This window comes from Desmodus rotundus, chromosome 1 (assembly GCF_022682495.2).
Source record: "Desmodus rotundus isolate HL8 chromosome 1, HLdesRot8A.1, whole genome shotgun sequence".
NCBI classification, from domain to species: domain Eukaryota; kingdom Metazoa; phylum Chordata; class Mammalia; order Chiroptera; family Phyllostomidae; genus Desmodus; species Desmodus rotundus.
In genome coordinates this window covers 8,373,667-8,399,464 of record NC_071387.1, presented here as the reverse complement: position 1 = coordinate 8,399,464, position 25,798 = coordinate 8,373,667, and the positions used below count along the sequence as shown (strand labels likewise).

The 25,798-nt window shown below is 53.6% G+C and overlaps 4 protein-coding genes across 9 annotated transcripts in view; 2 read left to right on the top strand and 2 right to left on the bottom strand.

Annotated features, from left to right (window-relative positions):
- The first annotated feature begins 1,991 nt into the window (after nucleotides 1-1,991).
- WDR38 (WD repeat domain 38) lies at nucleotides 1,992-5,889 on the top strand. The gene is made up of 9 exons (XM_024562466.2): nucleotides 1,992-2,060; nucleotides 2,532-2,652; nucleotides 3,860-3,976; nucleotides 4,230-4,327; nucleotides 4,688-4,768; nucleotides 4,923-5,054; nucleotides 5,162-5,311; nucleotides 5,661-5,708; nucleotides 5,815-5,889. The coding sequence occupies exons 1-9, from the start codon at nucleotides 1,992-1,994 to the stop codon at nucleotides 5,887-5,889; spliced, it is 891 nt and encodes a 296-aa protein (XP_024418234.2).
- Nucleotides 5,890-6,211: 322 nt separating this feature from the next.
- Nucleotides 6,212-10,568, bottom strand: RPL35 (ribosomal protein L35). Its single transcript, XM_024562191.3, has 4 exons — nucleotides 10,422-10,568; nucleotides 9,879-10,015; nucleotides 8,935-9,016; nucleotides 6,212-6,397 (listed from the first exon to the last, which is right to left on the bottom strand). The coding sequence occupies exons 1-4, from the start codon at nucleotides 10,422-10,424 to the stop codon at nucleotides 6,248-6,250; spliced, it is 372 nt and encodes a 123-aa protein (XP_024417959.1). The 5' UTR covers nucleotides 10,425-10,568; the 3' UTR covers nucleotides 6,212-6,247.
- Nucleotides 10,569-13,666: 3,098 nt separating this feature from the next.
- On the top strand, nucleotides 13,667-21,285 carry ARPC5L (actin related protein 2/3 complex subunit 5 like). Its single transcript, XM_053920743.2, has 4 exons — nucleotides 13,667-13,966; nucleotides 18,072-18,143; nucleotides 19,097-19,273; nucleotides 20,742-21,285. Exons 1-4 carry the CDS (start codon nucleotides 13,817-13,819, stop codon nucleotides 20,802-20,804), a joined length of 462 nt encoding a protein of 153 aa, XP_053776718.1. The 5' UTR covers nucleotides 13,667-13,816; the 3' UTR covers nucleotides 20,805-21,285.
- A 21-nt stretch (nucleotides 21,286-21,306) lies between these two features.
- The window catches only part of GOLGA1 (golgin A1), a 42,226-nt gene continuing 37,734 nt past the window's right edge, over nucleotides 21,307-25,798 (bottom strand). For 5 of the 6 annotated variants that reach the window (XM_053920735.2, XM_024562029.4, XM_045196686.3 and 2 more), the window contains 3 exons: nucleotides 25,403-25,573; nucleotides 24,878-24,964; nucleotides 22,147-24,319 (listed from right to left, as the gene is read on the bottom strand). In XM_053920735.2, coding sequence (XP_053776710.1) covers nucleotides 24,239-24,319; nucleotides 24,878-24,964; nucleotides 25,403-25,573 — 339 coding nt within the window. In that variant the 3' untranslated portion in view covers nucleotides 22,147-24,238. Of the gene's footprint in view, nucleotides 21,720-22,146; nucleotides 24,320-24,877; nucleotides 24,965-25,402; nucleotides 25,574-25,798 lie in introns of those variants that run through there. The other variant, XR_002974943.4, reaches the window with a different exon arrangement.

The window sequence follows — 25,798 nt, the reverse complement described above, 5'->3', positions numbered from 1 at the left end:
ACTATGAGCACCCCCATTTTACAGATGAGGAAATGGAGACACTGACAGATCAGGTGGCCTGGCCAAGGTTGCAGAGCTGGTTGTCGCTAGAACCCAGGTTTAATCCTAACCTGTGGTTCTAATGTTCCATCTCTGGGGCAGGAGCTCTGACTTAGTCTGGGGCGGGGGGTAGGGGGCAGCTGTTATTTGAACCAGGTTGGAAGGTAAGCATAGGCCAAGAGGGTAGGGAACCCCATGTGCAAAGGCCCAGGATGGAGGAATGAAAGAAAACGTCCTTGTGGCTGAGTTCAGGGAGCAAGGTGGGAGCAGGGGACAGTGGTGGGATGAGGCAGGAGAGGTGGGCATGATGCTTGGACCCCTGAGACCCCTAGAATTCATGGTGAGTGGTTCCGACCAGAGTTCCGACCCCGGGGTTGAGAAGAAACGTTTTAATTTCTGCTGGCCGAGCAGTTGCTGGGCCTGAAGGACAAGGTCTGCCTTGAGGGCTCTGGGAGCCATGGGCTGGATCCTCCAGGTAGAGTAGGAACCCCCAGGTGGCTGGAGAAATGCCAGGTGGGGAGTGGGCTGGGGGGTGCCTGAGCAGAGAGAGGGAGAGCGAGCCTGGGGAGCCAGCTGTGGGAGTGCTGTCTGGGACCCATGGCTGGGGGTGAGGGGTGGCCTTACTGGCCTAACTCAGATGCGTCCCTGAGGAGTCAATTCAGGGACCTCTGGGACTTAGAATGGGGGTGGAGCTGCCTCAAAGCCACCATTGTCACCCCCTCTCCCGCCAGACTGTCTGGAACCTAAAATAGAGCTGGAGCTCAGGGGATCTCGTGAGAAGGGTTTCTGGCAAAGTGGTCTTGGGGGAGGGGTATGAGTCACCACTAGGAACCCTCAAGTTTGAAGCTCCCAAAGCCCAGCTGCCCCACCCCCACCCCAGGGACTCTGGGGTCCACTGGAGGTGGAGGGGAGGGTGTCTTAGCCCCACCCCCATCCTGCTGTAGGGAGGGGAACTGGGTCCTGGCCCCAGCTCTGCCGTGGAGGTGCTGGGTGACAGGGCCAAAGCTTCCCTGTCAGGACCTCAGTTTCCCAGACGCACCAGGAGTCAGGGACCTGGGCATCTGCTGTGCAGCCCCTGGAATTCGTGGCAGGTGGTTCCAACACAGGCCTTCAGAGTCAGACACACAAGGGATGAAGTCCCAGTTCCTTTCCTGTTGGCTGAGTGACCTTGGACATGGGCCCCCTCTTGTTGGGGCCTCAGTTTCCTCGTCTGTAAAATGGTCATTGAAACCAAGTCCTGTCCTTTCGCAGTTTCAGTTTGAACTAGCCAACGAGCATCACGACAGCCCCACGACAGAAAGGGGGGCCTTTCTGCGGTGTCTCCCCCTCCTCAGGCGGCACACTCTGTGCTGCTAGGAATGCTAACAGCAGTGACCCCACCTCTCAGTGCCCCGCTTCACACACACTTCCTCTGGCTCCCCACACCCTGGAGGGCAAAGATGGGCACCATCTCCAGCCCTCTCCTTGGAAGCTCTTCAGCCTCCTGGAGAGGTCTTGGTTCCAGGACACCTACCGGGCACTGGGCTGGAGCCTGGAGGGCTGGGGAGCCGGGTTGGTCCTCCCCTTTGTGCAGATAGGGAAACAGGCTCGTCTCCAAGGGGTCTGTGAGTTCTTTGCAAACTGATTGGCAGTGTGCGCGGTTCAGAGCAGCGGGAGAGCAGTAGCACTCCGTGGGTCTGGTGTGCCCTCTCGCGGCCACTGGGCGCACAGCCTTGCCCCGCAGAAGGAGCCGCCTGCCCGCTGCGGCCCCAACTCCCCCAGTCTGTCTCTCAGCTTGGCTTCACAGAGACCCCACAGCGGTTGTGTGACCCGCCTCGATTGCCATGGAGACCTCTGGTAAACAGTTCCCCCCTTCCCCTTTCTCCTTCCCTAAGTCCGGACCCGCGGCCCCACCAGCGCCCGCCTAGGAGGGACGCCACCACCACCTCCGGGGCTGACTGGCCAGGGGCCCCATGAACAGTAGGGCCCCAGGGACGCTGGCAGTCGGTAGAGTGAAATTCTTCCCCCGGCACCGCGGCGAGGTGAGCCCAGCAGCCTCTGCCCAGACGGTAGCCTCCCAGCTCCCTGTGGCGGAACTCCAGCCCCCGAATGGGCGCCAGGTTCTAAGCTCAGGTGCCACAGAAGGCTCACACTCCTGGCTGGCTCCAATGTTCTTTGTACTCCGGCTTTAAAAAGAGCTTCTGGTTCTGGGCTCCAGCTCTAGAATGGACTCTTGGCTCAGAATCTGGTTCTAGAGAAGACTCTAGCCTCTGGTGTCAGTGAGACACCCAGCTTCAGGTAACAGTTTCACGGGGCTCCAGGAAGAGCTCATGGCTTTGAATGTTCAGTGGTTCTTGGGGTCTGGGTCCAGCTGCAGAGTGAGGCCTGTGGCCATGGCTCCAACCCCAGGCTCCTATGGGCGTGTTTAGGCATGACCCAGAGGCCTGGGGTCAAGAACGGACAGGCAAGGACTTCTGGCCCCACAGTGGGACTACTCTTGTGCTTTGTTCCAGGTCAATTTCTCTGCCTTCTCCCCGGATGGCCAGATGCTGCTCACAGCCTCTGAGGACGGCTGTGTCTATGGCTGGAAAACCCAGAGTGGGCATCTGCTGTGGAGGCTGGGTGGCCACACAGGTGCGGCTCTTCAGCCTGCATGGAGAGGCTGAGGCCCATGTTCTGGCATTTTGCAGAGCCTACCATAGTGACCTCCAATGTTTGAACTGGGCATCCACGCAAGACCGCCTGGGCAAGGCTGGGGCAGGAGGGCAAGGAGACGGGACCTGGTCCCTGGGCCACGGGCCTCTGACTCTGGCAGACCTGGGTTCGGATTCTACTTTCTAAAAAAAGATTTTATTTTTTTATAGAGAGAGGGGAAAAGAGGGAGAAAGTGAGGGAGAGAAACACGATGTGCAAGAGAAACAGCAATCAGTTGCCTCTCATGCCCCCAACCAGGACCCAGCCCACATCCCAGGCATGTGCCCTGACTGGGAATCCAACCAGCAACCTCTCCACCTGCAGGCGGGCACTCAACCCACGGAGCCACATCAGCCAGGGCTCAGATCCTACCTTTTTTAAAAAACGTTTAAAAATACACATATTTACTGTCTTACCCATTTTTAAGGGTGATGTTATTTATGTATGTTCACATGGTTGTGCAGCCAGTCTCCAGAATTCATCTTGCAAAACTAAAGCTCTGCACCTATTAAACACCCCAGTCCTCCCTCCCCCGGCCCCTGGCAACCCCATTCTGCTGTCTCCACGAACTGGCAACTCTAAGTACCTTGTGTAAGTGGAATCATACAGGGTTTCTCTTGGTGACTGGCTTTCTTCTCTTAGCACATCCTTAAGGTTCATCTACGTTTTACCCACTGTTTTGACTGTGATAGCGTCACATCATCTCTCTGAGCCCATTTCCTCCTCTTTAGAATGGGGGTGGTAGTTGCTACCCTGTAGGATGAAATAATGCAAAGTGCCTAGCACCCGATAAAGGACTCAGCCGATAGAATTTATGACTAAGGAGACAAGGAAAAAATGCTGGTTAATTACTGGGCATATTGATTAATGCTATAATAGGAGAATCCGGGAACACACAGGAGGCAATGAACCTATGCTGGGTTGTTAAGGAGTTTCTGAGCGGTGCCTGCATTTGATTGGGTATTGATTTTGCAGATGGGCAAATTGAGGTTGGGTATTCCAGGAACTCCCAGGTGAATGGTGAGGGCTGGAAGGGAGTGAGGACAAGGGAGGCAGGCCATGAGACTGGGGAAATTAGCACGTGTCAAGAGTGGAAGGGCCGGAGGTGGGGGTAGTGCTGTTCTCTGACCATGGTCACTTGCTCCAGGCCCTGTGAAGTTCTGCCGCTTCTCCCCTGATGGACGCCTCTTTGCCAGCACCTCCTGTGACCGCACCATCCGCCTGTGGGATGTAGCAGAGGCCAAGTGTCTGCAGATATTAAAGGGTGAGTGGGCTGGCCCTGGTTGGGTGGCTTGGTTGAAGAGTTGCCCTGTACACCAAAAGGCTGTGGGTTTGCTCCCCACTTGGGGCACACATGCGAGGTAAATGACTGACGTTTCTCTCTAAAGCCAGTGAATATTTTCCTCTGGTGAGGATTTTTAAAAAAAGGGGGGGGGTGGGGGGGCTGAGTAAGGTAGATAGGATTTGGAGCCAAGCAGCCAGGTCTGGGTTCCCTTCCGGACTGTGCCGCCTTGCAGGTCACCAGCGGAGTGTGGAAACAGTCAGCTTCAGTCCTGACTCCAAGCAGCTGGCATCGGGTGGCTGGGACAAGCGGGTGATGCTCTGGGAGGTACAGGTATCATGGAGGGGCAGCCAGAGAGCCTGGGATCTCGATAAGACACACACCCTCCACACTAGCTCCGGGAAGGTCATTCCTAGTACCCCCCACTGCCCATGGCCACACCTGTCACCCAAGACCGCTTGCATCTGGATGCAGCTACCTACTCGCCCCCCACCCCACCCCATGTTCGTGAGGTTCCCCCTGCCTCTACTGCCCTCTCCTCTCAAGCGTGGGGAAGTCTCCCAGACCCTGCCTTATGTGTTACCCAGGCAGCCTCAAAAGTGGAGGGAAGCCTGGGTCTGACCCAGATGAGGCCTAGAACCCTGCACTGAGGCTTCTGGGCTGCCCTCCGAAGCTCAGGGCTTGCATCTTCAGTCTGGCCAGATGCTGCGCCACTTAGCAGGGCACCGAGACTCCGTCCAGAGCAGTGACTTCGCACCCAACTCAGACTGTCTGGTGAGCCACACCACCTCTGCCCAGGCCCCACACCTCAGTACCCTCATCTGTAAGATGATTCAGCAGGGCCTGCTCTCTGAGCCTGCCCAGCCTAGGAACCAGGAGGGTGGGCATGGGCTTGCTGGTTCATGCTCACGGCAGCAGCTGTCTGCAGGCCACTGGCTCCTGGGACTCCACCATTCATATCTGGGACCTTCGGGGAGGAACTCCAGCAATCTCCCACCAGGAGCTGGAAGGTCACACTGGCAACATCAGCTGCCTGTGCTACTCAGCAGCTGGCCTCCTGGTGAGCTGGGCTGCCCCCTTGCTGGCTGCAAGACAAGTTGGAGGGTCATGGGCCATTTTGGGGTCCAGCTAGCATGCAGGCCCCAAACAGAGCTATCTGCTGTCCAGGCATCTGGATCCTGGGACAAGAACATCCACATCTGGAAACCCTCTACCAGAAGCCTGCTTGTCCAGCTCAAGGGCCACATCACCTGGGTGAAGAGCATAGCCTTCTCCCCAGATGGGTTGCAGCTGGCCAGCGCTGGCTACTCCAAAATGGTAACCCTACCAGGCCCTTCCTTCTGGCAGACTCCTACCCCCACATCCCACTTCCCCTTGAATAGGAAGGTGCCAAAGGGAGGACCCGGGTGTCAGCTACTCCTATACAGTGCCTGGCACTGTGCTAGCCCAAATGCTAGTAACATGTCTACAACTCCAACAGCTTCAGGGGAAAGATTGTACTGCACTCAATGTTTCTATCAGGTATTATGCCAGGTATGTCAAATATACCTCATAAACAAAACCCAGATGTTAAGAGCTTAAGATGGCAGCTAGGACTCACCCCCAAGATGGTTTCAAAAATGCTCGTGTTGTGAGGCCTCCCTGCCTTTCTGCTTTATATTTCCAGGTCAAAGTTTGGGACTGCAAAACGGGAAAGTGCATCGAGACCCTGAAGGTAAGGCCTGTGGCTGTAGCACCCAAGGGCACAGTGCAATGTGTGCCAGGAAGCCAGAGGTAGGCAGGACTTGAATCCTCAGAGGCCAATGATGTCTTTTTGGCAGGGAGCCCTGGATGTGGCCCACACTTGCGTCTTCACCCCAGACGGGAAACTCTTAGTGTCTGGAGCTGCTGACTAGACAAGACACCAACCCCACCACATGATCCAATCGCCCAGAGCCTACTACTGTATAATACCGCCACACAGGGCTTAGAGCTCCCCATTGCCTCTCCCTGCCCAGGGCGCATGGGGGCTGGCAGAAAGCAGAGTCAGGGCAGTTCCACGCCACAGGCCTGAGTAATGGTAACAGAGCACCCAACAGATCCTCCAGGCCAGTACTGTCATGCCCCGCACCAGACTCAAACAGCTACAGGCAGGCCTGCCCAACTCCATCAGACACCTGGGCCGCGTCACCCATCTCTCCAGCACGGTTAGCTGAAACAAATGCAAACACAAAGCAACACGAGCCAGTTTGTGCTTTATTGACGCTGTAGTGCTCAGGCCTTGACCGCGTACTTCCGCAGCGGGTACAGTCTCTCCTTCCGCTGCTGCTTCTTAGTCTTCAAGTTCTCTTCATGCTTGTTGAGCCGGCGGCGCATGGCCCGTGTTTTCTTGGGCCGCAGATCCAGGGGCTTGTACTTCTTGCCCTGGGTGATGGAGAGCAGGGGGAATCTGAGGACCATGGCTTAGGAGCTGCCACAGTAGGTAAGGAAGCCCGAGTTGGGACTAAAGTGTTGGGAGGGCCCTTGGGAAGACCTGAGAAGTGACTGAGGAAGGTGTGTGGCTGGGTTGGGGACGTTAATTTGTAGACATGAGCATGAGGAGCTGTATGACATCCAGCCCAGTAGGGGACTGTCAACATGGGACTAGAGACAGGCAATATATCTTGTTTACTAGTTCATATAATTCCCCCAAACTCAAGGTTGGGGAGGAATCATCCCCATTTTTTAAAAAAATCTGTTGAGTTACAGGGCCCAAAAGGGACTGAATTTGTCCGAATCTCAGCAAGCTTGGCAGAACTGGGATCTGCACCTAGGTCAACCAACGCCCTGGGTGGTGCTCTTCCCTCCAGCCTGATTCCCTGCCACAGTGTCAACACCACACCTAACCTAACCCAACAAGGGGCAAGTGGCACCCAGCAAGTACCAGAGCAGCAAGTACTAGCTTGGCTTAAGTTATGCAAGCTGGTGCATGGGGTATGTGTTTAATCTGATAAACCTGGAGTGTCCGCCAGGGTCTGTGCGTGTTCCCCGTAACAGCATTCCCATTTAACAAGAGTCCCAAAGGGAAGCTCCACTGGCAAAGGTAATCCTGTCCAGAGGCAAAGCCCCGTTTCCTGCCTTCCCAGCCTCCTACTACTCCTGCTTCCAGGCCTTGAACAGGGTCATCATCTCTCCATCCATCCCTGGTTCTTACTTATTCCCAGTGAGCAGGTCCAGACTAAGACAGCTCTCTCTCCTTTGTTCTGCAAAGGTTCCCTGGACCCTCTTTGGCTTGAGGCCCTGTGCTGGGAGCAGGCTTGGTAATGAATCAAACCTGTTTCCTGCTCAAGGAGCTCCCAGCCCAGTGGGGAAGTCGGAGCAGATACCAAGTGGCCCATCAATGGGGAGGAGGTTTCACCTAGCAACTGGCAATAGCTCGGAAAGCAACAGTCCCAGCAGAAAGGGGGAGCAAACATTGTGCACAAACCCCACCTAAGAATGACAGCTCAAGCTCTTTCTGCGAACTACCGACAGCCTGGGGAGCAGGCACAGGGCAGAGGACTGCAGAAAAAAGCTAAACAGGAGGTGAGGGCAAGCTCTGGAGGGAACTTGGGAGTATTCAAGTCCTTGTCCACCTACATCCTTTACATCAGCTGTCACAGGCCAGAACCGTGTCCATTTCCAATTTACTAATAAGGCCCTTAGAGCTCTGCTGCCCAAGTGTGTACCGTTGGCCCATACTCTTTAGATGAAAGAGCCAGTCCTCGGACACCAGGCCCATTAAGTGTTCAACAGGCACACACAGCCAGGGGTGACTACTGGACAGAGCAGATGCGGGACACACCTGTCACCACTAAGTCTACTGGACAGCACTGGCACACAGGTGCCCTCACTGGACGGTGAAGACAATTCTTCCAGGCCGCAGCCTCCGCCTGGGCCCCTCAGAGCCTGATGAAAGCTTCAGACCCAATCCTCAGAAAAATGCTCCCCCCCACAGATGTGCACACACCCAGGCACACCATCGTGGCTGTGGTGGATAGCAAGCCCTCCAGTTATTCAAACACTGATTTGGGAGTTGACGGTGAAGCCATTTAATAGATGTAATTAAAGCTACTCATCAGTTGATTTAAATTAAGAGATTATCCCGGGTAACCTAGATAGGCCAGATAAAAGCAGCTGAAAGCTCTTGAAGGCAAGGCTGAGAGACCCCCTCAAGAAGTCCCAGCAGCCAGACAGCTGCTCAACCTGTCTTGACCCTCAGCCTGCCCACGATCTTGTCCGAAAGCCAGAGTCTGGACTTGCTATTAGCCAGCCCCCCCCCCCCCCCCCACAAGCCAGTTATTTATAATAACGCAAATGCACGTATACACGCATATAAAGTGTCTCCTGCTGGTTCAGCTTCACTGCTTGGACCCTGGTGAGACAAATTTAAAGACAAGACTAGAAAACGGGTGTAAAAATCCTAGGCTGAGGGGCCAGACACCTGTGGAATCTCCAAGGAGCATTCCACCCTCCCCAAGACGTGGTTTGGAACCTCAGCCCCATGACTCCATCATTTGTAGGCGACCCCGAGTAACTTAACCTCTATAAGCCGTGAAGGCCTCCTTAAAAAAAAAAGAATGTCAGGTGCTTGGCAATGACCGACACGTAGTGCTATTAAGACAAAACGTTTAACAGTCAATCCTCAAGAGTGCCCAAACCGGACAGACTGCATCCAAAACCCAAGCGTCCGCCAGACCCCTACCACACCACTGATTCCTTGACAATCGCAGCCCTGAGGAAATGCAGTCTGCACACCACGTGCTGGGAAAAAGGCAAACCCATCTACAAGCCGGGAAGGCTCTGGAAAGCCCAATGATGCCTGGGCAAAGCCCTGTCCCACACACCCCCCAGTAGAACCTCCTCATGCTGACCTCCTTGGCAAGGGGGACCTGGTACTTTGCTCTCTATAGCCAGGCACCCCCACACGTACCCCCACTCACCTTGTAGAATTTCCTGAGGTTCTCTTTCTGAGTCTGGTTAATGACGGTGAGAACACGGGCGATGGATTTGCGAACAACTCGGCTACAAAAACAGGGGCGTCAATGAAGACAGCGAAGACAGTGCTCACCAAAGCTTATCATTCAGGGCCTGACCCAGATCTCATAGGGCAGGGGCACTCCCCAACAGCTCATCCACATTCACCCAAGGGGCGCCTAACCCAGCCCAGGAGGAAGGTAAGGCCGGGGAGACTACAGTAACAGGGACCCCAGGCATGGGACTAGGGAAGGGCTGGAGTGTCCAGTGCTTTTGGGGAGTTGTGAAGTGTTCATTGGGGAGGCTTAATGAAAAGCGGTGGAGGAAAAATCTTCCATCCCAGGCCATATATCCCCAGGGCTATGAAGCTAACCTAACCAATGCCCATCTTAATGAGCTGACCGGGAGGAATCATGCCACAAGCTGGGCAATCAGGGAAGCTTAAGGAGTTGCAGCAGGAGCCACTTGGGAGGGAGAGACGCTATGGGGAAGTGGGCAGCCTGAAACTAGGAATCAGCTAAATCTGTATCATGCTGAGTAGCACCCACCTACCAACTGAGGGGGGAAAAAATCAAGTGCTAACGGGAGGTGAAAAAAAAATGTCCAGTTGAGTTTTTGAAAGCAGCATTAAAATGGGTCTTCAGGGACACCCTGTTCTTTCACCAGCCAAAGCGGCTGAATGAGAGCACTCGGGGCGAAAGGACCACAGGGTCAAAGGCAGGGAAAGGGAGCGGGTCTCCCAGCAGGTGGGCCCAGTTACATTCCAAACCACAGAACCACTGAATGGGCACGTAAGAGGACAGCTCCTAAGACAACTTCAAAAATCCACAGATGCTCCCGAGGCGCACAAATTCCTCTCCCCCCACCCCCGTCCCCCGGCCCAGGGGACTGTGGTCCGTCCGTCCCTTACATCTTAGAAAGCTTGGAAGCCGCGCCGCCTGTCACTTTGGCGACGCGCAGCTGGGATAGTTCCACCTTCAGGTCGTCCAGCTGTTTGAGCAGCTCCTCCTTCTTCTTGCCGCGAAGGTCTCGAGCCTTAATTTTGGCCTACGTGCAAGAAAAGGGTCTGGGTCACATGCCCGGTGGCTCCGTCTCGCCCTCCGCCGCTCAGAGAGACCTCCACCAGCCATCCCCTGCTCTCCACCCGCGTCGTGGCCAGTCCCAGGAGTGCGCGGGCCTCGCGCGGGGTAACCGAGGCCCAGGCCTACGCCGAGGCTGGGCGGCCAGTCCCATTCCGCAGACGGGAAGACGGAGCCCCGGCAGGGCGCGCGCACCTCTCCTAGCCCAGGCCGGCAGGGGTCGGAGGAAGGTTGGCTGTGGTGGCGCCAGGCCTTTCCTCACGGTGCCCCACAGACCCGGCTGGTAGATGGGATCCCAGGGTTCACCCCGCACTCTCCACCCCAGCTCCCGAACCCCACAACCCACGGATGGCACCCGATTTCACAGCCCTCACCATGTCCGAAAGAACCGCCGCCGCCTGCTAGGAGAGAAAGAGGAAGGGGTGGGGCTGACCTCCACGACTACTGCCGGGTGACCGCGGGCGCAGCCAATAGCGCCGCATCGGGGAAGCACCGACTCCGCCCCTGCCAGCCCCTCCCCAGCGCCGCGAGATGCTCGATGTTAGAGCTCGCTCAGCCGGCTCCTTTCCTTCCCGCGTCTTCCTCCGGCCCCGAAGTTGTTTAGGGCTGCCTCACCCCATGAGCAGAGCAGTTGGGGAAACCGAGGCACGGCAAAGTGAGGACTCAAATTGGTCTACCCATTCATTTCCTCCTTCATTCATTCGGCAAATCTTCTCAGGTCCCCCAGTTCGTGCTACTCTGAGCGGGGCTCGCGTGTTCTGTGGATGGAGGGCAAGAAATATGAAATCTGAGGGAACAAGGCTCTAGCCTTGGAGTAAAGTTCGAGGTGGGCGGGGCGGGGTGAGACAGCTCTATTCCAACTCCATAAATGTTCTAGTGGCGGCAGCGTGTGGAAGGAGAATTCATGTCCTTTTTTAGTGAAACCGACCGGGTTTCAGACTCTTGCTCTGTTGCTTGGTGCTAGTTGAGACTCAGCAAATACCTTCCTCTCTTTGAGTCTCAGTTTTCTCACCTGTGGAACGGGGCTATTTATGAGAATTAGGAGGGTAACACTTAAAACTTCTCACAAGACCTAATGAGTAAGTCGCTCAAAATACCATCTGTATTAATGTTCCCTCCCAGTGGAATGAACACTTGGGTTGGGCCCTGAAAGTTAAAGGGGAGTGAACTCACAAAGCAGGAAGGTACTCAGGCTTTCAGGCTGGGCAGTTTCATGGTTTCCCTAACCAGCAAGCATGAATCAGTGCTCCAGTGTCACTCCGTTGCCATTAACGAAGACACACCAGCCCCTCTTAGAGTTCTAGTTAAGGCCAGGTTGCCCCCTTGTTGCTGTCAGGTGTCCCTTCCAGGGGAGTCTTCTCCCATCCCCTTCTGGGGTTCTGTTAATGGACATTAGCCTGGGAATAAATTGTGACCCAGGGGACTGTGTCCCAAGTTTTCTGTGCAATCCTTTCTTTAGCTCCAAACATAGTGAGTTAAAATGATATTTATGTGTTGTCTCCACAGCCAGCCTGCAAAGTTCTCTGGGGGCAGAACTACGGCTGACACCTGATTTGGTTTTTCTAGTCTCCAGGCCCAGCCGGTGAATGCCTGTTGGGTGAATGAATGAGCCTTGCCCCAGGCTACAATGAGAAAGACTTTTAAGAGTTGGAGAGATATGGGGAGGAGAGGGCAGACAGAGTGCAATCTTGGCGTGAATTAGTCTTAAGCAGAAGTCAAAGAGTGCACAGGGACTTTGCTCTGCATGCATAGTTCTGTTGGAGCTCATGATTATGTACATCTTTCTACACTTGAAGTCATTTGACTTCCATTCCTCTTACATGCCACATGCAATCCACCAGCACACTCTGTAGCCTCTACCTTCGAAATATACTGCAACCTCCCAGCACTCTTATCGGCACCCGCCTGGCCCGAGCAAACATTGCCTGTCAGTCATCTGGATTGTTGGTGTCCCCTCTTAAATCATCTCTCTACTTTGGCTCTTGCTTCCATATGTGTTCTCAATACAGCTGCTAGAGGAATCCTTTTCAAACTTAAGTCAGAGCGTGTCACTGCTTGGCCCAGAATTCCCAGGCTGTCCCATCTGCTATAAGACCACATCCTTTCCTCACCCCATGAAGCCTGACAGCACCCCCTCTACTTTCATCTGCTCTCTTCTCATTCTTCTGCTCTGGTATGGCCTTGCTGTTTCTGGAATACTCCGAGCTTGCCCTGCCTCAGGGCCTTTGCTTGGCTCCCTCCTTCATTTCCTTCAGGCCCCTTCTAAGGGACACCTACCTCCCCTGACCAATGTCTCTAAGGTACTCTCAGGCACTGCATGATTTTTCCCCCTCAGCACACAGTCATCCCTGACATAATATAGTATGGATTTTTAAAATTCTGCCCTCCTGACTGGAATGGGGGTCCACAGTAGTAAGTGGGGACATTATTTCACTCACCAGTTTATTTAGAGGCTATTTCCTTTTTGTAAAATGGGTATTGACGGTCATCCCTGGGGCAGGGGACAGGGTATGTATTCCTGCTGTCTTGTGGCCTGCCCGAGTCACAAGGTTTATCCCAAGGTGTGGAGTTGAAAGACAGGTGGGCTTTGCCCATCTCCAGGGCCCTCGAGACTTATTCAGCGTCTATTTCCCACTGAAAGAGTCAGTATCTTTAGCACCCACCATTAGGAGCATCATGATCTGGCATATTTTTTTGATCTGCAGAGACGGTTCAATTAGAAATTCTCAAAGCAATAAAACAAGTCCCCTTTCATTAACTACTGGCCTTTATTAAAAAGCACTATTTTATGAAAACAAAGACCCAATTTAGTCTAATGCTAAGCCCTATTAATGGAACCCCTCAAGCAACAGCCTAGGCACCTAATCCTGGCACGACAGATTCGTCTTTGACTGTGTCCTACCTCCTCCACCCGCATATTTCCCCATCTCAGACTCCAGGCTTCCTGCCAGGATATGCCTCTCCAGTCAGGTCCGACTTCTGGGCCTGTAGAACCTCGCCCTTCCTGCCAGGATGGTGGCCACAGTCATCTCTCTCCTCACCGTCACCCCCACCAGGCCAAGGAGACTGCTACATATACGGGGCCACCGCACTCTCAAGTCCAAAGGTCTTCATTGTCTTGTCAGCACCTTAGATATAAGAGGGTCACTGTGGTGTACAAGGCAGAGGCCACCTCCTCTCAGCTCAGTGTGGTGGCGTCCAACTCTCCTAAAATCTGAGACTTAGGTTCCCCCAACCCTCCTCACTCCCAGGGCAAAAGAATTACTACTCATGCGTCAGCTCGAACGTTTCTTCTCCAAGAATCCTGCCTGACATTCGACAGGAAGAACCGGGTGCCTTCTCCTGGGGATCCCGCGCTCCCTCAGTCTTGGCAGTGATGACTCCGGGAGTCCGGGGCTGTGCCTGCGCCGGGCCCTTCCAGGGTCAGGGGTTCGTCGAATGCCGGAGGGAGGCCGAAGAACGAGCGCAGTAGTGGCGTTCAAAATGCTGGGCCAATAAAGATGAGACTCTAGCGGGGGACGGTCGAGGAAAGTACAACACTGCTTGCAGAGCGCTTCCAGTCTCGCCCCCACGAGGCCCCGCCCCTCTCCCACCTGTACTTCCGGTTCCGGTATGGGCCGGAAGTGGGCGGGCGGCGGCGGCGGCTACGCGAGGAGGAGGTGGAGGTAGTGCGGGGCTACCGCTTCCCGCCCCCGAGCCGGTTCCGAGCCGAGTGGATCTGAGGTCTGGCCAGGAGCTGAGCCGGCTGAGCGGGCGCCGAGCCCCCGCCATGGCCCGGAACACGCTGTCCTCGCGCTTCCGTCGGGTGGACATTGACGAGTTTGACGAGAACAAATTCGTGGACGAGCAGGAGGAGGCGGCGGCGGCGGCAGGCGAGCCAGGCCCGGACCCTAGCGAGGTGGACGGTCTGCTGCGGCAATATCCTTCCCCGGCGTGGCGGCTTGGGCTCTTCTTTAGCTCGGCCTTGCTTTGCCACTTTCCTCCTCCCCGGCCCCTCAGGCTGACTCCCCTTTCCTCTTTTCCCCGGCCCCCTCTGGTCAGGCTCCCAACTCCCGATCGGGCGCCCCTCGGGCCGCCACGTTCCTTCCGTCCGAATATCCACTTCCCTCTGACTCTCCTCCCCACTCCTCTTGTTCCTGACCCTGGCCCCCCGAAGCCTCCCTCTGCAGCACAGCCCCACGGTGTCCCTAGACCCTGGTGGACTCGCGTGCACGGCGGGTCCAGGAGCGTGCCGGACGCGCCTCCGGCCCCGCAGGCCGCTCACTCCTCCGCGAGGCCTCTCTTTTCTTTCCCCGTGCCGCCTCATCCCCTCAGGCTGTCCCTTCCTTGGGCGCTCCATCACTCCATCCCTGCATCCTTCCCTTACAGGAAATGGGGTCAAGCTCGGGCTTCACCGGCGGGAGGGGCGGAGGTGAGCCACCGCTGAGTAATTGGGTGGCCTGGGCGGCTCCCGGGCACAGTCCTCTCGGCCCAGTTGCAGCACCACACGAAAATAGGTGGGTGTATGGCTGCGGAAAAGAAAGGACGCGGGCAGCGAAGGCTGAAGCTTTAGTGCAGCCCTGAGGGCTGAGACTATACGTCTCCACCTCTCACTCCCAGATCAGTCCGACCCTTCAGCATAATGCCGGTGTTCTTACCTATTCTCAGCTTCCTAGGAACACCTTGGGTTTTGGACCTTGGTGGCCTCAGCCATGTTCAACAAGTGAGTTGGGCTCCCTCCTCCCACCGAACAGCCTTCTTGTGCAAAAAGCAGAGGGAAAAACTAGTAGTTTAGAGCTAAGAAAAACCAGAGAGTAAAATGTGAAATGTAAAAGTAGAGCCCCGCGACTGGAAATGACTATTTTTGTGGCCACAGCAAACGAGCCTTTAGAAAACAAGATTAAAAATAGAGGTGGTTTTCACAGCCTGCTTGGTCCCTTAGCAGTTTGAACACAGGAAACTGACTTATTCTCAGAGGAAGGGTTTTTCTTTATTCAAATGGTGTTACAGGAAGTGCCTGCCCCTCCCCCGCACTTACTAGGGCAGGGTTGAAGGCTCATGCTGTATATAAATCATGCTGTATATAAATCAGTCGACCCAGCTTGGGAAGTCAGGCCTGTAGACTGCCTTTGGGAGGAGCCCTGCGGTGTTCTTCCAGTGTGCCATTGAAACAAGCCCTTAGACTTTGTTGGGACAGGAAAACCCCCAAAGATGGGGGTACAAACTTGTATTTCCTGCCCCTCAGGATCACCTTGCTTAAACATTTGGGTGAAATGGTGGCATGAGGTGGGCCCCCATGAGGGAAGGCCGATTCTGCAGTCCAGTGCAGGACCACAGACTTGGGCAGGTGGTACCAAATGGGTTGCAGGGTCTGGCCTGTGGCCCAGAACCGCCCACAGATAGGGAGAACCAGATCTGCTTATCTGCCCCTTGGTCTCCGTGCTGTAGGGACTTGTTGAAGGTCATCTCTCATATGCCACTGACTAGTGATGGGTTTCTCAAGGCTACTTGGAGGCCTAGGTGGAGCACGGGAGCCTTGTTACTATGGGGAGTGTACCTCTAGGGACTGGGGGAAAGGAGGTTAGCAGGTGAGAACTGAAATCCTAGCAAATGTGAGGCCCAGGGAGGGAGGAAGAACCAATATTGACTGAGTCCTTACCATGTGCCAGGTATTGACCTTATATTAGACCGTTGAATTTAAACTATACAACAGGCTTCAGGAGTCAGGACGGAGGTGAGCGGAGTAGAAATAGGGGTTGATTGATTGGAGTGGGGAAGTGTAGGAAGGAGGCCTCTGCAGCTGTGTACGGAAAGGAGTCTCGGTGGGAGATAACACAGATGCACTGAAAGGAGCGTGGGCCGTGCATCCACACGGACCCAGCTGTGTCATGCCATAGCTGTGTGGCTTTGAGTAGCGCACATACCCTCTCTGACGCTCTTCTCTGTGAAAAGGAGGAGAATCACACCGCCTTGCAGGTTCCACGAGAGCACCGCCAGACAGCATCCCAGAAGGCTTCGGCACGCTGCTAGGCACTGTTTCGGACAAGTGACTTGGGTCTGTGGGTGGAGTGCAGCAGGGGATGATAAAAAGCTTGGCTCTGGAGTCAGGCATACTGGGCTCGAAGGCCAGCTGGACACGTTAGCTTTGTGACCTTGGGCAGGTCACTTCCCTTCGCTGAGCCTCAATTTCATTGCTTTTAAAATGAGAATAATGATTCTTGTCACAAATAGCAAATAGTCATTAGCGGTAATGACATGTGAAAGTGCTTGGTGCAGGGTCTGAGTCCTTGCAGAGATTTTAAAGTAGTATTAGCTCCTTTTGTTCCTCGCTGAAGCACCTTCTGGTCCTTGGGAGCACGGTTCTGTTCAGAGTAGCGGTGTTGAGAGATTCTGCGCTCTCCTGCCCCCGAGGAAATTTGTCAGTGTTTGGAGACATTTTCATTGTCATGGCTTGGGGGGTGATACAGGGATCTAGAGGGTAGAGGCTGGGGGTGCTGCTAAATACTGTCCAGTGCGTAGGGCAGGCGCCACATGGGTCATCTGGTTTAAATTGTCAGTGGTGCCATAGTTGGGAAACCCTGATGTAGAAGAGACTAGGGATTGGACAGGGTTCCCCAGCCTCCACAGCCTGTTCTCAGAAGGGCCTGAGGCCAGCTTGGTGAATGGTATGCCCTCCCTGCACCCCGTACCTCCTCAGCTGCTGAAGGTCCACTGTCCATCAACACCTACAGTGAGTGCTTGGTGGGTTGGCGCTGCAGAGAGGCAACGCTAAAGCACTGACTTCTTGTCCCCACGGACTAGTCATCCTACCCTTCCAAATGGTTGTTTGCCAGCCATGCTGCATAGTGAAGAACACCAGCCTGTGTTTCCTTTTAAGCTTCAGAGTCTCAGGTTATTGCTCTGGGGCACCAAATTAGAGAATAATTCTGCGGTAGAAGTTATCGGGGGCTAATAACAAACTGGCCCTCGCCTGGCTGGGGAAGAGGAATTCCAAAGTTGACAGAGGGGGGTGGGCTGCCTCTCAGGGCCCAGCAGGCAGCCAGGAGCTTGGCAGGAGTGGCTTTGGGGGGGTGTGGGCCCCACTCAGTGAAGACGGAGCCCATGCCAGGGCAGACGGGACAGCTTTGCTCCGGAGGCCCTGTTTACACATGGGTATCGCTGCGTGAACAGGAGTAGAGACCCGATTGGGCAGAAGCCATTCCTTGTTCTATTTTTGAAGCTTTTTGGCTGAAGCCAGTGTTTCAGATGAGGAAATGAAAGTTGGCTGATGTAATTCAGTTTAAAATAGGTGTCACCTTCGGGGACTTAACCTAGATAGTAATTATCTTTTGAGTACAGGCTATTCAGAACTCAGCAAAGAATCTGTTGGGATTGCAGCTAAGGTTTGGGGAATGAGGTGGGGAACATTGGCTCATTTTTTGGCAAAAGTTCTTATGGACGAATAAATCTCCCTCCTGGTAGCATTTGGGACCTCGTTGGCCTGGGGAGGTCTTGGAAGAGGGAAGTGTCAACACATCTTAATTTCTTTAATAGTTTAACTGATATAAAACATTGCATTAAGAGTGCGAAGACCTCAGTTTCTGCCTTTGTTCTTCCCTTTTGAGAATGAGAAAGTGAGGGTGATAACCTCCCACGGCTGTTGTGAGGATCCAGCATGGCAGAGATGGGGCACATACTGAGCAGGTGCAAGTGAGCCCATTAAGGTTTTGCTGTATGTTACCTCTTGGGGGCAGTTGGCTTTGCTACTGCCTTCCAGGGACAGGGAGCGAGTGTCCAGACTTGCTGTGAGGAGCACGGGTTAGGATATGGCAGAAGGAGGGACATGCAGGGTTGGCAGAGGTGTCTTCTGTCCTCTGTGTGGCTCAGGGAAGCTACTGGCCACCCTCTGAACAGGCTGTGTCCACCTGGAAGCTGCAGTGGGAGGTGGGTGGATGGGGATAAGATGCCATTTGACTCCACTGTCCTGAGCTGTTTTTGAGGTGAGTTCACTGATAAAAGCACAGACAAGCCCGAGCCTAGCCATCCTTAACTGGTGGTGATGCACAGGGGACATGCTTCGGGCGTTTCATGCAGCCTTACGGAACTCTCCCGTCAACACCAAGAATCAAGCTGTGAAGGTAAAGGGGGTTGCGCTGCAGCCCTGCTGGGGGGTGTTGGGACAGGGCTGTGGTTGTCTGTGGTCTCCAGCCGAGCGTGAGCTCCCTGGGCCCGGACAGCGTCCGCTCCATCTCTGTGTTAGTGAGTATCTACCAAGGAAGCGAGCTGGCGCTGGACAGTGCTTCCACGGAAGCCGCCTGGTGTTCCCAGCATCAAAGCTATCAGTGTTTATAGTGAAAGCTCCCCAAAGCAACTGTTCACTCCTCCCCAGAGCCTCTTGGAGTGAGAAGTCGGCCCAGCCCTCGCTGATGAGCACAGCTATAAATTAGCTTGCCATGTGAGACTTACCAGCGGTTATGCTTTTATAGGTATTGAGTAGGCTTTATTTGCATAGGGATTCTCAGTGCTTTTTAAGATTTCCTGCCTTTTAAAACTGCGTGAGAAGATAAGAGTTGTGCTTACTGCATCGCTGAAGCTAGAGTTTGGTCCAGGGAAAGGGGTCTCTGAAGCTGGCATCTTGCCATTTTGTGACAGTATCTTGACGTAAACAATGGTTGCACCTCTCAAACGTGGAGGGGAGTGGCCCCTGTTACTGGGGTGAACACAGAGGGAAGCTGCAGCCAGACAAACCTGTTTAAAAAATAGATCTCCCCGGTTGTGCTCCTGTGGAGTCTTAAGGCCTTGCCGGTGTCAGAGGTGGTGACGCTTCTCCCCAGTTGACGACTTATTCCCCCCAGGGTAGGGGAGTAACGTGCCTGCATAAGGGATGCTTTAAAATTTAAAACAGTAAAGAATTTCTGCTCTCTTGTTTTTTGAAGTATTCCAGAGGAATTAGGAATTATGTGGTGTTTCTAGTGAGCTCTGGCCACTTGGTTTGGGGTTGCTGGGCCAGCGGGGGGGGGGGGGGGGCGGGGGGCGCAGATGTGCCTGGGCCGCGGCTCTGGGCCTCACTCCCTTTCTCTTTCCACTGTAGGAGCGAGCCCAGGGCGTGGTGCTGAAAGTACTCACGAACTTTAAGAGCAGCGAAATTGAGCAGGCTGTGCAGTCACTGGACAGAAATGGCATTGACTTGCTAATGAAGTACATTTATAAAGGGTTTGAGAAGCCCTCAGAAAATAGCAGCGCAGTGCTACTCCAGTGGCATGAAAAGGTATGTGGCCATACTGCCCAGGCAGGCAGCGCACCGACTCACCCCGGCCCCAGGGTTCAAATCAGCAGGCCAGGTTTTCCAAAACAAATGTCGTAAGGCCCGATAGGCATGTGAGAACGAGCGGCCACATCTAACGCAACCTGGGACATTTGGTCACTTACCTCTGCCGAGGAAGCCCTGGTAGAGGTCCATTGTCTCTGGTAATCACCGTTGCTTTAGCTGCCGATTTATGCCAGGCAAGTCATGGGGCAGGTGGCTTGGCATGTCCCAGGTGGGAGGGAGGCAGGCTTGCTGGTGGCGGGGGCTCCATAATACTCCTCCTTGCTTTGGTGGAGGTGGTGGGGGCAGGGGTGCTTAGGAACACAGGCCAAGTTGGCCAGCTAGCTCTCAGGGCTTCCTGCTCTGGCCCCAGCCTTGCTGGGCCAGAGTGGGTGGTGGCAGAAACCTTGACAGTCACTTAAGGGGGCCTTCACCTGAAGCAGAAAGAGCTGTGCTTGTCTTCTGCTCAGGGTGGCACAAGAGCAAGGCTGTTCCTCAAGCCTGGGTCTTGCCTGTGTGTCACGCCCCCTCACCCATGCTGCAGGAAGCATGCCCACCGTCACGGCAGGCCAGGCTGTCACGAGCATAGTGTCCTTCCAGAAGGGCTCCATTGTGTTTGAAGGAAGTGGTTCTCTTACCGAGGGGTCAGTCACTTGGGCAGCCTCAGGGCTGGGCTGGGGTTGCGGCCTTTGGTCCTGTTCATGGATATGCTGTCTGCTCCTCCAGACGGTGAGCTCCTGGGCTCTGGAGGTGGGATGGCTGTGGTGCTGGGGGTGCGGAGCAAGCCCTTTGCATGGTGTGGAGGCCAGGCCTGTTGAGCCTTTTAAAGCAACTTAGTGCTTAGCCCTAGCCCTACTGGCATTTTTTATTTCCTTTTTGTTTTAAGGGTTTATTTATTTACTTTTAGAGAGGGGAAGGGAGAAAAAGAAACATCAATGTGTGGTTGTCTCTTGTGCGCCCCCTACTGGGGACCTGGCCTGCAACACAGGCACGCCATTTGGCTTGCCCTAACTGGGAATCGAACCAGTGACCCATCGGTTCACAGGCCAGCACTCAATCCACTGAGCCACACCATCCAGGGCCCTATTGGCATTTCTAATGCAGGTTCCACAAGATTCCTCCCATGGGCCTGTGTTGGTTCAAGTGCCTGGGGCAGGGCCAGTAGGCTGAAAACAATGAGCTTGTCAAAAGGGGAGTTTGGGGGGCTCTGTTGTGTGTGTGCTTGGCTCCAGGACAGGGCTGCGTCCCTAGAGTATGGGCTTTGTTGCCTTCTGACTGCGCCCATGCTCTTGCAGGAATCCTTTTCAGAAGGTCTGTGACATGGTGGGACCCAGGTCAGGGAGAGCATCGTCCCACATCCCTTGGCAAGCCAGGCTCCCCCTTGTCCAACCAGGTTCATTTGACACGTTTCCTTTTCCTGCCCCCACAGGCATTAGCAGTAGGAGGACTAGGCTCCATTATAAGAGTTCTTACAGCAAGAAAGACTGTTTAAAAAAAAAAGACTCATGTTACCTTGAGAAGAATTTTGGATGCACAGGCTGGTGAAGAAGGGATTGACAATGGACCACCTTCCTAGGAACTCCCAACTCTTTCAGGACATGCATCCGCTGAAGTGTATTTTATTTTCAAGGTGGAGGGAGAAATTGTCTTACTGTTTCCTAAATCCTTTGCAGGATCGATAGTCTATGCCTTTGTCCACGAATAATGCAGAACTGACATTGTGACTGTCTGCCAGAGTGGCTGGCCACCGTTGTTGGTCAGGTGTGTCAGTGGGCACTGCCTGTTGAAAACGGGGGAGGGACGGCTGGGGCAGGCGCGGGTCCAAGGGCTGCCGTGAAAGGGTGAGCTGGTGTTTTTGAAGTGGAAACCCCCCGAGGGTTTGTACAGACGTCCCATCCTCCCAGAGAAGGCGGGCTCTCTTGGGTTCATTGTAAAGTGCCTGCTGCATCAATAAAGCTCTTGGCTTATTAGTATATACTTTGCGGTGTGTTTCATGTATGTAAAAAAAAGTGGTAGTGAATGGGACGGTAATGAATGAGGGATGAGTGCTCTGGAAACCCCCAGGGAGCAAGCGAGGCGATTCAGCCTCTTGCACAGCAGTGCCTCAGGCCTGGGCTGCTGTGGAGAGATGTTTTGCTGAATAAGTATTTATTGTTTTTACTCCTTTGATTTGTATGTAATTTTGGAGCTTATTTACTTTAATAAAGTGCCAAACATTCGATATTGACCTAGGCTTTAAAAGTCTTTAGTTTGCGTGACTTCGCTGGCAGTCTTTCGAGAGCAGACCTCAGACGGGCCTGGCTGCCATCTCCTGACACTGGGCCTGGCTGTGTGGCAGGAGCGTTCTCATCATGCAGTTGACACGTTCTCTTTAAAGGAGTGAAACCAGAAACGGGTAGCAGTCAGCCTATAAATATAAAAAGAACATTTGTTCCCTATAGCTCCTAACAATGAGCCTCTTTGAAGAGCAAAGATACTTATCTTTCCTTTTAGCACACGCAACTAATCTATCTTCTGTTAAAGGTAAGGACCCCGTTCATATTCCTGAAGCTCTCCCCAGTCACATGGGCCCTGGACATGGTCACTGCCCGAAGGGACACACAGCTCCCAACTCCTCTTGCGGTACCCCCATCGTTCCTGGGAGGTGGGCCTAGGCTGCTGGCTCATTTAGTTGCATATATTTATTCACCCAAACCCTATCTGGGGAGGTTCCTTCTGAAAGACAAATGCTCTATGGCCCTTGAAGTATATGAGACACAATGTACTAGATTTAGTAAGTCAAAGAAATATCAGCACACCATACTATATCAAGTAAAACCCACTGTAGTTGCATCTGGATTGAAGAGCTTTAATGAAAAAGTATATTGCACCACAAGTGACTTTTCTACAGCAGTTTTAGATAATATAATCCCTATTTACAAAAGGGAGAAGAGAGGATCCAATGCTTATAAAGGGCTATATGTACTGTCTCTCTCACAGAATGTTTATACAAGTGAAAGTGCATTAAATCACTTAGAATTGTTACTCCACTCTTCCTCTTAAAGCTGAAGGAAGTTCAACATGCAAGAGGAAAGCCTCATCGGAGTGAATCCTCTCTAAGCAAGTGCAGACTTAGTGATGGCCCCGCATCTACACCTAATCCTGCCAGGAATGCGGGGAGGGGCTGAGACTGGCTGGAGAGGCCATGGAGGTACTGGACGGGGCTCCACAGCTGGGCTGGAGCTGTCTCTAGTGAGCCCTGAACTACTTGAATTTCAGGATTCTCTCTGGGAACAGCTGGAAAAGCTACGTCTTCCTCATCAAAATTAAAGAACAGAAGGGAGTTCTGTTTTGTGCCCCCAACAGGTAAATGGAACACAGCATTCTATACAGGACAGACATCTGCAGGGAAGAGGTAGGTGAGCGGAGAATGGGTCACTTGGATGGCAGCGAGCCTAAGCTGGGACACAGGTGGTGCTGCCCTTGCGTGGTACTTGTAGGTCCGTGGAAGTGCAGCAGGTTCGCTCTGCAAACCCTCGTTTTTCTGTTGAGATGTATTTTATATGTGTTAGCCCTAAGCATCACTGAGAGGCATGACTACATCATGGGATAATGATGATAAATTTAGGAGCTCCGGTTACTAATCAGTTTTTTAACCAGTGAAACTCATCAGACTAAATCAATAAAAGCTTTCCCTTTTGATCTGATATTGTGGCTTATCCAAGGCAAGCATGTTCCCCTCTTTTTAGTAATAATCCAAGTCTTCGTCAGTCCCCACCAGTCATATGCAGCCAGCCGGAGGCTGTCTGGACACCATATAGGAATGTAGTGTTGTCCTAAATACTTGGGGAGGGGGAGGGGGGAGATGGTGGCGCCAGTACGAGGCAGACCACCTCCGATGTTTTGGTCAAGGCTGTGGGGAGGGACAACTGCTGCTGCCTCTGAGTAGAGCAGACTGTCCTTCACAGTGGAGAACCTGTGATTAGCATTTGCTCAGTGTTACAACCCAGAATCAGGAGCAGAGCAAATGAACCGCCACCGCTGCTTCAGAGGGAAGCAGATGCTACAGGATGCTAGTGAAAGGACAAAGGGACAGGAATCCCAACCTTAGAAATAATTTCATCTTGATGCTCCAGTTTTCCTTAAGAACACCCTTCCAATACAGAAGATATGTTTGTAATAGTGAAGAACTTAGCTATAAAAAATAGTTTAAAATGGTTTACCAGCAGCCTATCCAAGACAAGTACATTCATTAAGAAGGCAATTGAGGGTATTTGGTACTAAGGATCTTTTTACATATTTGCTAGTATTCATCAGTAAAATGAGATACTGTCATCTGCATATTCATCAATCCACACTGACTCCAGATCTTAAGGGTGTACACATTAGATTTCTAGGTTGTTTTAGAAACAAGGTAAAATGTTTTCTTGAGAGGAAAGGTCAAAAACCTCTTCTAACTCATCTGAACCCAAACATCCTATCAGGGAAGGGAATTTTTAGAAGCCACCCCCACCGAGTGGGCTCCTGGCGGGAGCAGGTGAGTTCGGCCTGCTGGGCACCGCCGAAAGGGCTCTCGACAGCCTGCACCATCACTACGTGACAGACAGCGGCCTCCTCTCTGCCAGATGCTGGTGCTTCGGCGTTAAGCGCTAACAGAGGTTAGAAACGCAGGTGCAGCCATGCTGGCCGGAGCTGAGATTTTAGCAGCACTGGGGGTGCGGGTAGTGCCAGGACCCTCCCGTTTGTGACTGGAATGACGCGATCGGCTGCCTCCCGAGGTTCACATCAGTCTGAGGGAAGTGGACCTTGAGTCTTGTAAACAATGTTTAGACACTTGTACAAAATACTGCAGTTACAGTGATTAAAAACCCACCCAGACTGGTGTGTCAGTGTTCTTTTCACAGAAAAAGTGTCAGCCCATGGAGCTCCATCCTGGGGTAGTTTCATCTAGGACCAGGGTGTCCGCGGGCTGGAGATGGATGGCCGGATGCTGCCCTTGGGAGCTGGCTTGGACCCGAACCAGGACATCTGCGTTTGAAACAGGAAAGGCTCCTGAGGTGAAAATCAGGTCTGGGTGCAGAGGGAGCTGAAAGAGCCCTCTTGGGACCCCCCGGGCCACCCCTCACGCCCTGACCCCAGCCGTGACCAGAGCAGTGGAGAGCGGCGGCAGTGACCAGTGCGGCTGAGAGCCCTTCTAAGTAAGGGGGGCGGGCTGGAGAAAAAGGGAGTTGACAAAAACAAGGGGGCGAAGGTGTAGGTAATTTTTCTTGCAGTTTTTTTCTATTACAGTATTTATGCAGGTACTGTCTGAATATTCTCTCTTTTTTTTAAAGTCTGGGTGCGGGGCTAGACCTAGAGCTGTTGATGAAGTGATAGCAATGAAATGGCTTTGGAAAACCAGGTCTGTGGGTCAAGTCCAGCACAGACCTGCGGTCAGAGAGCACGTCCTCAGTAAACACTGCCTGCATCAAGTTCATCCAAAAGCGCCTCCAAACCTGGCGCGGCAGCGCGGGCTGCGCTCACCTGCCAGCGCTGGGGTCACTAACTGCATTTCTGGGAAGCCGGACAGCGAACTAGGGAACCTACCTTGTACTCCAGGGTTTCTTTGAGCATGTTCTCTTCCTCGTGTGAGAAGTGCAGCAACACCGACACAGCTTTTATAAGGTGAAAAGCCTGAAACAAAGGAAGTTTTGCTGCTTCGGGTCCAGGTGGGGAGGGTGAGCGGGGGCTAGCGGGCAGCATCCCTGGTGCTGTTCCTGGAGTGGGCTCCCGACAGTGAGCCAGGGCCGTGCGGGGTCTGACAGCAATGCCAGGTTCTCTTTCTCCCTCCATCTTTCACTTCGGGGACCAAAAAGACGACCAGGACACTGAGGGTGCAGGAGTGCCGGGCGCATTCGGTTCCCTGGACTCTGGTCCCCCCACCTGCTGCTCAGCCACCAGGTCAGTGCCAACTAGAGAAGTGACTCAACATCCTCTCTGGTCAAACCAGAACGCGGGAGAGGAAGGAAGAAATGGACGTGGGGGAGCTGTCCGGGGCTCTGACAAAGGAGCCAGGCCCTGGGGTGGAACTCAGTGCCCAAACGCAAGCCCTTTACCTCAGAAGCCCTTTACCTCAGACTCCCGACAGGACATGAATTTTAAAACCACGTGTTTAAGGTACTCGAAGTTGACCTCGCGGGCATCAGTCGGGTCGGTGTGATTTGTGACAGGAGGGGTCAGGTGTGGCATCTCAGAGCCAGGCTTCTCCCGGATTTCAAAAAGCTCATTATCGGGTCTGATTTTCTGAAAGACCAAAGGAAAGATGCTACATTGAACCACTTAAGACAGGTCAGAAAACCACATGGGAGCTTCACAGGGCCCACGCTGTGATCACCTGCTGGTCCTCCGCCACACCTGCACAGGGCGGGGTGGAAAGGTCCCACCCCTGGGAGGAATCACCAGTGCTGAAGAAGGCTCAGCCCTTCCAGGCGGAGTGGATGGTTTGAGAGGAGGGAAAGAGGTGACCTG

Bases quoted from the DNA above. Each gene is read 5' to 3' on its own strand.
- ARPC5L (XM_053920743.2), top strand. From the start codon at position 13,817: ATGGCCCGGAACACGCTGTCCTCGCGCTTCCGTCGGGTGGACATTGAC. The intron at 13,967-18,071 runs TATCCTTCCCCG...TGGTGATGCACA, and splicing joins TGGACGGTCTGCTGCGGCAA to GGGGACATGCTTCGGGCGTT. The intron at 18,144-19,096 runs GTAAAGGGGGTT...TTTCCACTGTAG, and splicing joins CCAAGAATCAAGCTGTGAAG to GAGCGAGCCCAGGGCGTGGT.
- WDR38 (XM_024562466.2), top strand. From the start codon at position 1,992: ATGAACAGTAGGGCCCCAGGGACGCTGGCAGTCGGTAGAGTGAAATTC. The intron at 3,977-4,229 runs GTGAGTGGGCTG...GCCGCCTTGCAG, and splicing joins GTGTCTGCAGATATTAAAGG to GTCACCAGCGGAGTGTGGAA. The intron at 4,769-4,922 runs GTGAGCCACACC...AGCTGTCTGCAG, and splicing joins CACCCAACTCAGACTGTCTG to GCCACTGGCTCCTGGGACTC.
- RPL35 (XM_024562191.3), bottom strand. The intron at 9,017-9,878 runs GTAAGGGACGGA...CTGTTTTTGTAG, and splicing joins GCTTCCAAGCTTTCTAAGAT to CCGAGTTGTTCGCAAATCCA. The intron at 6,398-8,934 runs GTGAGTGGGGGT...TCCATCACCCAG, and splicing joins ACCTCAGGAAATTCTACAAG to GGCAAGAAGTACAAGCCCCT.